This window comes from Triticum urartu, chromosome 5 (genome assembly GCF_003073215.2).
Source record: "Triticum urartu cultivar G1812 chromosome 5, Tu2.1, whole genome shotgun sequence".
In the NCBI taxonomy this organism is placed as follows: domain Eukaryota; kingdom Viridiplantae; phylum Streptophyta; class Magnoliopsida; order Poales; family Poaceae; genus Triticum; species Triticum urartu.
In genome coordinates this window covers 226,523,266-226,536,748 of record NC_053026.1, presented here as the reverse complement: position 1 = coordinate 226,536,748, position 13,483 = coordinate 226,523,266, and the positions used below count along the sequence as shown (strand labels likewise).

Here is a 13,483-nt window from a genome sequence, read left to right as displayed (position 1 = left end):
GGGTTTGTGGACTAACATGCAGACAACCAAACACCAGGCAATGTGGTTCAGCCCATGCAGGTAAGAGTGCATGCAGGCAACCAAACAACATGCATATGGTGCATTTAAAACTGCATTTACCTAGCCAGGTTGGATGGAGAAGTGTATGCAATGCGGGTACTGTAACGCACGGCATACAAACAGACCCTACACTGTTCGACCATCTTTCCACGAGATGTGTTATAGCAATCCATTTCTTAATTCCCCCGCAAAAAAATCCATTTCTTAATTAGTTCGGTACAAATAAAAGGCTTCTAGAAGTATGTACAAACATGTGGCGGACATGCTACCTGAGTACTTTCCGTGCTAGTAACATCTTTACTTTCCAGCGACTCCTCATAATAGCAAGGAACCGAACACGCCATGAATCTCGTTGAACTGTCAATGCGCCGCGTAATGCACGCATACCTGCTTTCGCGTCCAAGTGCATAAATACTAGCGTACGCATATAGGACGCGTTATAGCCAAATACACGCACATCACACCAGCAAAACACCAACTACTCAACAGAAAAACCATGGCCTTTGACGCGCTCTTCTTCGTCCTCCTCGCCCTGGCCACCATGCAGCCGCAGACCGCATCGTCTGAGAAGGAGACGCACCTCAAGGTGTACTGGCACGACGTGGTGAGCGGACCGGACCCGACGTCGGTTCCGGTGGCGCAAGCGGCGACGACCAACACCTCCAAGACAGCCTTCGGCATGGTTGTGGTCATCGACGACCCGCTCAGTGAGGGCCCCGGCCTCAACTCGTCCAGGCTCATGGGCTGCGCCCAGGGCACGTACATCGCCGCTGGCAAGGACCAGCTCGCGCTGCTCATGAACATGAACTTCGTCTTCACCGCTGGCAAGTACAACGGCAGCAGCATCGCAATTATGGGTCGCAACGCTGTGTTCACTAAGGTACGCTGTATATACACTAGTAGGATTAGCATTTTGTTTCTGTTGTAATCCTCTCAGTAGTTAGATGGTTAGATCGATCCTTATCTCATATATAGCTTTTTCATGACCATCAATCCATAACCCCAACTACCGAATCCTTGTAACCAACTCATCTCTATATAAACACCCAATGCATGCGTCCCTGCTGGTGTGCTAGCTCCAGCAGCCAGAGAGGAAGGAGATGGCACGCAAGGTTGCTGACAAGGAGAGCAAGCCCACTGCCGTGCCAACTGCCAAACCCGTCGTATGAGATCGCCAAGGCCCAGGACTCCCAGGTTCTGAGTTTTCTTTTCAATTCCATCTCACCTCCTATGACGGTTCTGATCGCCCACTACTGCACCTTGGTATGTAGCAAAATGGACTACATACTGAGCAAAATGAGTGAACCTACACTCTAAAATATGTCTATATACATCCATATGTAGTACATATTGAAATCTCTAAAAATACTTATATTTAGGTACGGAGGAAAGTACCCTTGAAGAAGAAATATAATGAAATAAACATTAGACACATCAAAAGGAAATGAAGTTCTATAAATAAGAATGAATTAGTGGCATTGGTATTACCCTTTAAAAATAGAAAATATAAAACAAACAATTCAAAATTTACACACAATTTATAGAAATTATGATTTTATAATATGCCAGAACAAGCATATAACATTGGATTTTTCACAAAAAGGAAGTTTCCTAAGAAGGAATTAATTAATGGCATTGGTATTACTATTAAGAAAATAAAATAAAATGACACAAACGCAAAAAAACCAAAATATTGAAGTTCTTCTAAGAATAAATTAGTGGCTTTGGCATTACACTTTAAGAAGAAAGGAAACGAAATAGAAACTAAAAATCATAATAATGAAGTTTTCCTAGAAAAAAAGAAAATGAAACAAAATCAAAATAATGAAATATTTCTAAGAAATAATGAAACACACACTAAAACAAAATCATAAAAATGAAGTTTTCTGAGAAACAAATAATTAGTGGTATTGCTATTACCCTTTAGGAAAACAGAAAATATTAAACAAATAATGACAAAAGTTGCACCCAATTTTCATAAAAATTCCACTTTTTCATAATATGCAAGAATAATCATATAATAGTGAAAATTTTCAAAAAAAAATCCTAAAAAGGAATGAATTAGCGGCATTGTAATTACCCCCAAAAAATAAATAAATTATAAATAAATTAAAAAGTAAAAATAATGAAATTTTCTAATAAAAAATAGTGGTATTGGTATTACCCTTTAAGAGGAAATAAAATAAAAATAATAAAACAGACAACAATTAAATTTGCACACAATATTCATGAAAATCTACTTTTTCTAAAATATGCATCAATAAACATATTATAGTGGAATATTAGCAAAAACAATTCCTAAGAAGGAATGAATTAGTGGAATTAGCTTTACCCTCGAAGAAGATAGAAAATTAAATAATAAGTAAAAAATTCAAAATATGGAACAAGGAATTAGTAGCAATAATATTACCTTTAAAGAAGAAAGATAAAAAAATTGAAAAGGCCTTGCACACAACATCGCTCTAAGATTGCATTTTTTGCAGTATGCAAACAACAATTATATGATAGTGTAATTTTCGCACATAGCATAGTATTTATGTGTATACATTTACACTCAACCAAAAAAAATACCCACAAAAGAAAAATGAAACCCAACTAACAAAGAAAAAAAGAAAAACGAAAGAAAAAAAAAAAAAGGGAAATAAACATAAAAATAAACAAGGCGATAAAGAGGAGGGTTGGATCTCATAGTTAGTAGGCTTCGGCCCAGTAGAAAATCTATTGACCCAAATATGGGGTCAGTCAAAAAAGGAAAACCAGGCCAGCACAACAAGTAACACAGGATGGAAAAAACGCAGCACGAATCTCAGAGGAAAATCAATGGCTAATAAATTGACCGACCCGGATTCAAAATTCAGGCAACTTACAAGTAGCTAAACTTGATTGATGAAGATGAAGAGAGAAACAAAAAAATAAATAAAGAGAAAAGATGGTCCAGGATGGGCAATGTGTTATGCGGCGGACTGACCAGGCACATCCATGAGCCCTCATACCCTTCCTACATTTGGTCCAATCTAAAGGTTTGCAGAAAGGCCGGACATTTAAGGGGGATTTAAGGAGGCTGGTTGTAGATGCTATTACTCCCTCTGATCCAAAATAAGTGGCTCTGTTTTTTTGGGGGGAATCTATTACAAGTTTTCGGTCATGTAGACTCTGTTTTTTTTCTTTAGTTTTTTTTGGGGGAAATTTCTTTAATTATCGGTACTGTATCGTTATAGAGGTCGGATACATTGTTATCACCTTGATATTAATATAATAATGTCACAATTCCCATGCGTTGCAACGAAACTAAAATATGAGTAAGCTCATCGCTTAAGAGCATAATTTTGGGTGGAGACATTTTTGTATTTAGTTATTTGTGCATTCTTCAAATGTTGGTCTAACATGAACGTAGTAGTGTACTTGTTAATTTGTTTTAGGTCCCACATGTAAGTAAAAGTACATTTGTTTATTTATGTCTATTCGAAAGTTGTAGTCTCACAAGGTGTATTTTTTTATTCATAAAGGTTGTTGGTCTCACAAGATGTGAACTCGCACCAATTTCAAACTTTATAAGTAGGAAAGGTAATTAAAAAATTATATCCTTATTGTTGCTTTGATTTGCATGTAAATAGACATTGGGAGATATGCATTTCTCCGACAAGTATTTTCAGACGAGGGGATTACTTTCGAAAATTATTTAGAACCTCCCGTGCATTTTACTCTCAATGGAAATATAGCCAACCCCACCTCTCCCCTGATCCGGCTGCATCAACGATGTGATCGGACCAAGGAGTGACCATGCCCGACAGGGATGGCACACCAATGCCATGGTAGGGATGGCCGCGCCTGATGCCACCGAGATGAGCAGCGGGCGGCCTGCCTCCAAGGCAGGGCGAGGGCGGCAAGTTTGGAGGGCAGAGAGGGGCAAGAAGGCAGGAGGCGGAGCTGGGCATGGAGCCCCCGCGATGACGACACAAGGAATCCTAGCTCGCGAGATGTTAATTGGCAGAGAATATAGCGAAGCGTTCTCTTTTGTGGGATGAGATTAGCAAACAAACCGATGAGAAGGAAAAAAACCGGTGCGAGGTCAAAAACAAGGAGAGGTGTGGCAAAAATTAAGAGATGAGACGGAAAAAAACAGACGAAAATAAACCGTGAAAGTGAAGCTACCAAATCCTCTTTTAGGGGTAGAGATATAACCATTAAAACACAAATAAAAATCTTTAGAGAAATACTTTTAACTTTTTAAGAACAAAATAAGAAACAATTTTGAAATATAAAGACTCATTTCCTGTTTAATAAAATAAAAACAATTGTGCTAGGTCTCACTGGAATTGATTATGTCTCAGTAGATACCACATCCATTCAATCTTGCATGAAGATCCATGCAAAAATTTCTTTTTATCTTTTCTTTTTTCTTCTTATATACTAGTATGTTAATTGACTGTGACTTGGTTAAATTTCATTCGGTTGAGACTCGGCCACATCTATCCCTAATAGTAAAGCACGGATTGACTTCGTGGGTTCACCGTCACAATACGTTTCTCCCCGTGAATTTACAATTTCAGTTTTTTCACCTATATTATTTTCTACATCCGAGGTGGTAGTATTTCATCCAAAAACGTTTAATTCCAGAATTTTATCCGTTCACGTGTGGGCCGCTTGCCCTGTCTGCTTCGCTGTCGCTGGTCCGACTCCCTCGCTATCATCGGCCCGTGTTGTAAAAAAACGTTTCGCTGTTTACTCCTCTCACCCATCTCCTTCTTTGACCCACACACGAACAAGCTAGGGTTGGAGCCGCCGCCCCTCCGGCCTGCCCGCCGGAGCTCCGTCCGCCACTCTTCTCCATCTTCTCCCCCACCTCTACTCCCCCAGGCCCAACTGTGGTGGATGACATGCCCGCCGGCGCTCCATACTCCCCTCTTCTCCATCTTTCCCCTCGCCATCTCCCTCCTCACTCCCTGTTCCATCCCCACCCCTACTGCTGCAGGCTCAACCATGGTGGTCAACACGGGGATGTGAGCGTGCACGGGCGGCGTCGGTGGACAAGAGATGCGTAGAGGATCTCAAGTGCTGCAGACGCTGGCGAGGTGAGTGATGATGCTTCTTCCTATTGGCTACAGAGGCAGATTTAGGGTCAGGTTTGATTTGTTTGTGTTCCGGTAATTGTTGAAGGTGAGAATGATATTACACTGTTGATGGAGCGCAAGTAGCACAAGTTAATCATGTGCATTGCCCATTATTGAATATCAGGTTCAATGTTCTTGATTTCTTATTTGAGCTGTTACTCATTACTTTTTTAATCAGGTACAATAGTCAACTCCATCCCCTGATCTCAAGATAGCTCTATTAAATCTCTTGATGGTATAACAGGGCATTGGCAGGAATTCTTGATGATTGAGGAAATTATGGCAGGCATTCTTGATGGTATATTAAATCTTGGTTTGATGGGTACTTTTGTGAAGAAACTATTGAGTCCCAGGTATTGTGATTCTTGCAACTCTTATCTTTTTCATGTTCTGCGTCTGACTGAATCTAAATTCTTTTTGGAAATACGCAGGAGACCTACACGCCCATATATTAAGAAAGACAGAAAGAACAAGTTTTTATGACTGAATCTAATGCATGGTTAAGCATTTCGTTTTCCATTACATCTGATCCGATTCCAATGCTTTCTTAGTTGTTAGGACAAATGAATCCAGATGGTTGTAATGAGTAATAAGATGAGCAAGGTGCGGGGGCAGTGTTGTGGCTAGAGTATTTTAGAGTCCAGATTATTGCTGCTACCTCTACTCTCCTCTGCCATTTGGTAACTAATGACAACGCAGCAGCTGCGTGGTTCACGGTTTACGGAATCTCGATTGCAAGTGCCTATACGATGTTCTTCTGCCCATCTAAATTCCACATGTTATGTGAGTGGTACAGCCGCATGAATTCGCGATATGTATTTCGGCCTGGTTCAAAGGAGCAGTCTGGCAATATGAGCATTTGTACAAACTATCTAGGACATCAAGTTCACTTGGGTCCGCTTATTTACCTACAAACTACAGATGAGACCCACTAGATCAATTAGTGCCATCTCCAGATTTCTATCATCATGTTGCTTCGTTTATCTGCATAAGTTCCACTTGGAGTTGCATGCATTAAACATAGTGTTTTTTTAGTGGGCATCAGACTTGGTTCAGATGGCTTTTGTTGTGAAAGAAGAGTTTGGTTCACATGTGGCTTTTGTTTTGAAAGAAAAGTTATCTTTCTAAAGATCTGTACTCTAAATCCTACATCTTTTGTCATATTTTTTTAGGCCTGATGATTATTACACGGCATGAGAAATTCAAGAATTGAATGAGAAGAGTGAAGACGACTAGCAGGTTGGGTTCTCTAAGGAATGCCCATACGAACTCGCTATGGCGAGGATGACTCAATGAATGGACATGTCGATCATGCTCAGCCAGTTGCACAGTTAGAAGTTGGAATCGAACCCGAAAAGTTTGTGGAGTCCGTGCTGACAACCCTACCAGCTGGGAGGTAGGAACTACCTTTTCTCCCTATTTTGATATGCAAGATTGAATATTAAGGCATTATTTGAAATCTATTTACCGAGGCAGGGACATGAGAAAAACTATTTTTTCTCCTGTTGCAACACACTGGCCGAAGGTTACAAGTGTGCAAACCCGTATTGTTGTTTATAAAGATGGAATTTATTAGTCGTTTTTGGCTATCGAATTGGTGATGCAATCCGTCCCCACATCTGTGTCTTCACCACTTCGTCCTCCCGCACAATCAGCAGAACAGAGTAGCTGCAGCGATTTGGCCATTCATCTCTTCGAGTGATTCAAACCTAGGAAGCCTGCTACTTGCGCAAGCAACATGGTAAGAAGTTTCGGTTTTCTCACTAATGCACCTCAATTGGTAAGGATAGATGAATGTCAGTTTGCTTTATGATGGTTTTCTAATTTCTACATATTCCTTTCTTACAGACTCTTCCTTCAAGGAAATCTAATTATCTAGGTATATGGAAAGGAGGCAAATTATGTAACTATTTGGGCGTACTCATGCTCTGCTATGCAGATTGAGGAGAAAGAGTTATTTTATTGTGATGATGATTAATTTTTTCATCTTGTGATCTTCTTTGCTCAAGTCAGCCTACATATGTTATCTGTTTGTGTCCCGGAGCGCGGCTTTGGTGAGGGGCTGCACGGCGTGGAAGTTGGGGAGGAGGAGCGCCACGGCGAGGGTGGAGGCGAGCACGATGAGCGGCAGGAAGAGCCCGCCGTGGCGCGCCAGGGGGAGGGTGACGTCCTTCCAAGAGCGACCGCCAGAGGCTGCCGATCCGGAGCAGTTGATGGCCACCGCGGCCGCACGGGCGAGGGACGCAAGAACGATGTGGTGACCTTCTTCGATGTGTGCTATTTTGTCTCTCTTCCTTGCGTCTCATGCTTTGATTTGGGTGTTCTTTGGTTTGTTCATATTATCACTACGTTCTCGAGTGACTAATCAGTGCTGCTAGAATATTAGAAAGATGTGCGTATAGATTTTTGGCCTGTTCTTCTTCATTGATGCAGGTGTGTAAGGAATTGGTTCGAAACTTCGAATAATGATTTTCTGTACAACCTATCTGCCTGAGTCCCATGCATTGATTTTTGCAACATTGCAAAGATCTATCTCTGTTAAGTTGATACCTCTTCACAATTCTAGTTATGAATGTTATACCAGTGTCCTTTTTAGCATCAATTCATGATTATTATCTCTTCCCAATTTGAATTTTCAATTTTCTCCTGTTATTTTGTTTGATATTAGATTTCCTGTTGATGAGAGAGGAACACGAATATTAGTTGTTCAGTACTTCATGCAATGATACAACTACAATCTGCAGCATACTACTTGGCCTTGCATGTAGTCTGAAAATGATTCCCGGCCTGTATATTTGCCTATGGAGGTACTGTATACATGCTGCGTGCTTCCTCATATTTAAATTAGACATCGGATGTTCAGTATTTTCTACAAATTGATTGCAGGCATGCAAGATTGTTGAAGGGCAAATGTACTCTAAGAAGCTGAATGATAAACCAGGTTACCAACATATGTAGAGCTTCCTTTTGGGATTTGTGCAGGCCATGGTCTGGAGGACATGTCCGATTCACTAACTCAATTTCAAGGAAACAGTGGAAAGGCAGAAAAAGGAAACCACATGGATTTAGAAATTTCAGCATTGTAGAGCTCAGTTGAAAAGGAAAACGAGATTTATAACAATCAACTAGAGTGGTGATTCGATTTTTGACAATTGGTACTTTGGTTGTGTGGTCGATGAAGACATGAGATTGATTTAGATGGGGCAGTAGGTTTGCTCGGAGAGGAGGTGAGAAGGACGGAGATAGAAGAAGAACCTTGAGATGATAGTGATATTGTTGACTCAATACTTTATTGGCTCTACTTTGTGTCGATCTTTCAGGTGCATGAATAGTAATTTGTGCAAAACTACGCTTTCCCTTGTCATTTGATAATTGTTTTTCTTTATGGTGCTCATGACATATTTTTTTATCTACACTTACCTCCTTTTGATCGAAGAATAAGATGTGGGTATTATTGCATTGCCAACTTAGCTGAACATTTTTTGAATTTTGTACGGGTATTGTACATGTTGAAGTCTGCGAAATTGATTAATGGTCAAGCGTGTTTATAAGTTATCAAGTCAGGCACATAAGTCTAGAAAGTAGCTAAATTTTCCTACTGAAAAGTAGATAGGTTTCTGATGTAAGACTCTACATAGTATACGTAGCAGGCATCTCAATTCTCTCATTCTTCATGCCTTGAGGCTGTGAAACATCTATGCTAGGTCGCCACACTTTAGCAATCTTCATTTGATGAGGTACATTCAAATTTGGTCTGTTTATTAATTTGATGAAAAATTATCTTCTCTTAGATGGTCAAGGTTCTAGAATTCATTGCTATGAAAGAAGGCATAGATTTTGGCTGGTGGGAGTGAGGGAGCTTAGCAGCATAGGCCACCTCTGCCGGTGTGAAGACATGCGGCCACATGTTGTTGTGCATCAAGCCATGAATACACATGAACGCCGGGGCCGTTGTGTTGCCTCGGCCGAGGCCTGGTTGTTGGTCGCTGTTGTCGATAAGGACGACATGAGGCATGTGTCCGATGCACATGAGGATAGAACTCCTCCGTTAGCATCCTCTCATCGGTTCCTCAAAGTGCGAGCGCGTAGAAAGCATGATTACCGTGGTCACGTGTATGAAGCGTGGGTGGGGCAGGTACATGTGTGGGTGGGGCTGGGGAAGAAGCAGCAGTCACCGTGGGCACGTGAGAAAGGCACAAGTGGAGGTGGGATGGGGGGAGGGCGGGTTTCGTGAAACATGGTTATTGTGTTAGAACTTAGATGTATGTAATAGTTTTTCTCCTGTTGCAACGCACGGGCATTTTTGCTAGTCCAAATAAAAACAAAAACCTATGCGCCTAGTTCTTTGAAACCCTCTACCGAAAATGACGCCAAAAAATTTCTACCCCGGTGTGCCCTGCATCGCCGTCACCGACGACGTCTGCCTCGATGTCCATGGCGTCGCGCTCGTTTCCACTTCCATCAGGTGCCAGTAGTCCTTAGTTTCCTTCCTGGCATGACACGAGCAGCGACAGCCAGGCCTGCAGTGCCTAGAAGTTGGTGTTGCCGGAGCAGAGCTTCTCGAGTTCGCCGCCCACCCGCGCGGCAGCACGCCGGCCTCTTTAGCTCCCGCGCTCCTTGTGGCCAGGTGCAGCGGCGTGAGCTGCACATGCCTTGGGAGGGCGAGGCCGCGTTGACGCCCTAACCTACATCCTTGGGCTCACGACTGCAGCGCAGCCGTGGGTATACCCGGCTTCTCCGGCGGCGGCGGAGGCGGACGACCGCGGCTGGTGGTTCGCCCAAGCCCAGAGCAGCGGCAGCCTCGATTCGAGAAGGGCGGCAACTTAGTGTTGGGCCAGGAGGGGATTGGGTATGGGGATAGATGCAGATGCAGACCCGAAACTCCTAAGGTTGCGGCTCCTCTATGTGCTTTACTCCCAGATCTCCGTTCAGTTATCACTGGTATTCCAGTCATCTACTCAGTTATGATTCTTTTTTTTTTTGCATCTAAAGAAGCATAAATATGTAGCACACGAATTGGGTAACTCTTAGATAGCCCGACACCTCAAAGACAACATCCTGGTGAGTGATCATTGCTGTATGTCTTACACATGAATCCTCTTAGATTATTTCTGAGCACAACTTTGGGTACTACTGAAGCACCTGCTTTCCTTTGCTAATGTATGATAGTATGAATTGAAATCTTGGAATAAGTTTTGAATATTATCTTCTTCCAAACACAGTTGCTACCAACAACATCATTGTCATTTAGCTTTTTTCCAACAAAATGACTGAGTCAAAAACGACCAGTTTGTGGCAAGGAGCAGGCTAGGCTAATGCCAACGTCTGCAGCCACAAGTAGAGGAAATTTCCCCTGCCCAACAACCAGGGAATTCCATACATTTTCAACAATGATTAGGACTTCCTATATATTTAAGTCGCACAATTTGTGGCCTTAGAAAACAAGTCAGCATCTTTGACTTGGAACGCCAGTCCTCTTGCTCTTACCCATGGTTCCTTCTCCTATTTGGTTGGGAATTACGCCATCCGGGTGGCTAGAGCATCCACATTGTTAGTAAAGAACTCCTACAAAATGGAAAAGCCAAGCAACTGCATCTCCACGCGTTCGACATCTTTCTTCGCAGTAATGCTTCTGCACTTGATCAACGTCTTGTCTTCAGGATGTAATTTCGTGCACGCAACAGATACTCTTTTTCCTGGCCAATCTCTGCGTCGAAGTGGTAACCAGTCCTTAATCTCAAAATCCGGTGCCTTCAAGCTGGCTTTCAGTTACTTGAGATTTGGCATATGGTACATGAACACATCAACTTGTAGTCCTCTTCTAGTTTGGCAGCCTGATGAAGTCTCTCCAATTTTACCTTGGTCCTGGTCATTTGGACTCTCAGAAGCTTGACAGTTATTTCTGACAGATGACGGTAGCTCACTGGTTTGGTCATCACTTCATAATGATACGGGGATTATGTCCACTCCTGCACCTGCAATACTTCTTGATAATGGAAATCTCGTAGTCAGAGACCAACTTAATATTTCCATGGTGTTCTGGCAGAGCTTCGACAACCCAGTAGGTACACTGCTACCTGGAGGATGGCTGGGATTTAATAGGATCACTGACAAGAACATCTCGCTTATTTCCGGTCCTTCTTTTGGTTTGTATTTCGAACAGTCTATTCTTGAGATAAATACAAAGCAAAATAGAGTGTCTATGGTCCGGCATATTTCTAACACATATGACACAACCACTCCCATAAAAACTATTCTGATGCTTTTCCCAGCTGGATGGGCATTCGTGAAGATGGAGACTCTTTTCTGGTGCTCAATGATGAACATCTATATGTACAATTGGATGACAATGGTACTGTCAGTGCTGCTAAACTAGGGGATTGTAGTTCTGTGATGCCGTCTACTTCTCTGGATTGTGGTTTAGACTGTGGCACTGACAACATTTGTCTTATTCCATATGACAACACCCAGTCGTACTGTTTGAGAGTTGGTTCTCCACACTGTCTATCTAATTCTTCCGCTAAAGAAGACGTTTATTTCTATCCGATAGATGGAGTATTATATGTATCTCCAAGAAGTCCATCACCAATGGAAGTCGCATTCAGCACAAATTGTGAAGCTATTTGTTTAAGTAACTGTTCCTGCATTTCATATGCTTTCGACTTTGACGGAACATGCTCACTATGGTTCCGGGAACTGCGCAAAGCAGTGATTGTGCCTTCTGATCAGCAGAGTTATCGTTTGTTTGTACGTATGGCTAAGCAAGAAAATTGGACCTCACATTCGAATTCCCTGATTCAAATTATTGTTCTAACAGTGATAGGTGTCTTAACCTTCATGCTTGTTGGTCTGGTGCTTTTGTGGAGAAGCAAAATAAAGTTATTCATAAAAAGACTTCTGAACTCCAGTAATGGCCTTACGATCTTCTCAAATGCGCAGATAAAAAAAGCAACACAAAATTTCTATCAAAAACTTGGAGAAGGTGGTTTCGGCTGTGTTTACAAGGGGACATTGCTAGGAAACTCTGTGGTGGCTGTCAAAAAGCTAAAAGACCTTGGACAAGGGGAGAAGCAATTCTGAGCAGAAGTGCAGACCATTGGAATGATTCAACACATCAATCTTGTCCGTTTATTTGGATACTGTGCTGAGGGAAGTAAAAGGTTGCTAGTATACGAGTACATGGAGAATGGATCTTTGAACTCTCATCTGTTTTCAAAGAGTTCTATAAAATTAATCTGGGAGATCTGGTACCGCATAGCACTTGGAATAGCAAGAGGCTTGGCTTATTTGCATGAAGAGTGCAAGGATTGCATCATACACTGTGACATGAACCCGGACAATGTACTCCTTGATGCAGATTTCTGTCCCAAGATTGCAGACTTTGGTATGGAAAAACTTCTCGGCTGAGATTTCAGCAGGGCACTGACGACAATGCGGGGAACCATCGGATATCTTGCGCCGGAGTGGATCTCGGGGCAATCACACGTAAGTCGGATGTTTACAGCTATGGATTGATGCTTCTTGAAATCATATTGGGGCGGTGGAATTCAAAAAAAAATGGAGGGAAAGTTTACCTACTTTCCCATCTTTGCTGCACTGAAGGTGAATGAGGGGGATATTTTGTGCCTGTTGGATAGTAGGCTGGAGGGCGACATGGACGTGGAACAGCTGGGCCAAGCTTGCAGAGTGGCATGCTGGTGTATTCAAGACGCAGAGGATCACAAGCCATCTATGGGACAAGTTGTTTAGATCTTACAGGGTGTTTTGGATGTCGAAATACCGCCTCTTCGGAGGTCACTGCAGGATTTTGTTGGCATGGAGGATTCCACTTACTCTACAGAGTCATACATCCTCTGAAATAGTAAAGCCCTCTTCCTCTAGTTTACCTAAATCCATGGCAAATGTTAAGTGATAACAGTTTGTCTCCTTTCTCCACTTCTGCCTTATTTGTCTGAAGTTCTGAACTGCAATTCGTAATCCTGATATATACTTGTACCATCCTGCAGTCTTAAGCAAAAACCTCCACTTTTTTCTCTGCTTGTGCAAGGCCTGTCCATTCATGCTCCGACAAATCAGAACTGAAGGCAATCTATGAAGTCAATGTATTCTGGTATTTACTGCACGGCAGACTGTAGTATTTGCGGATACTTTATCATTCCTGTTGTTTGAAGCAGTGTCTTGCATGTTTTACAGTATTAGTACAAACGTTTGCGGAATAGAAGGATCACAATTACTTTATTTGCAGTGTGTGCAAATTACTTCCTGTAGATACTTATGAATGTTAGAATGAATACAATCTCATCTATCGGAAG

At 42.1% G+C, this 13,483-nt stretch overlaps 1 protein-coding gene and 1 long non-coding RNA gene across 3 annotated transcripts; both read left to right on the top strand.

The window, feature by feature from the left end:
• Nucleotides 1-453: 453 nt before the first annotated feature.
• LOC125555838 (dirigent protein 1-like) lies at nt 454-2,599 on the top strand. Its single transcript, XM_048718668.1, has one exon. It carries the CDS (start codon nt 557-559, stop codon nt 986-988), a length of 432 nt encoding a protein of 143 aa, XP_048574625.1. The 5' UTR covers nt 454-556; the 3' UTR covers nt 989-2,599.
• Nucleotides 2,600-4,212: 1,613 nt separating this feature from the next.
• On the top strand, nt 4,213-8,586 carry LOC125508465. Of its 2 annotated transcripts, XR_007283505.1 has the most exons (7): nt 4,214-5,132; nt 5,218-5,524; nt 6,344-6,567; nt 6,648-6,912; nt 7,020-7,708; nt 7,840-7,978; nt 8,058-8,586. It is a non-coding gene; the product is annotated as an uncharacterized LOC125508465 (long non-coding RNA). The 2 variants fall into 2 exon arrangements; XR_007283504.1 differs by having other exon boundaries at nt 4,213-5,132; nt 6,344-6,912.
• The last annotated feature ends 4,897 nt before the right edge of the window (nt 8,587-13,483 follow it).

Excerpts from the sequence above, each read along its gene's own strand:
- LOC125555838 (XM_048718668.1), top strand. The coding sequence starts at position 557 with ATGGCCTTTGACGCGCTCTTCTTCGTCCTCCTCGCCCTGGCCACCATG.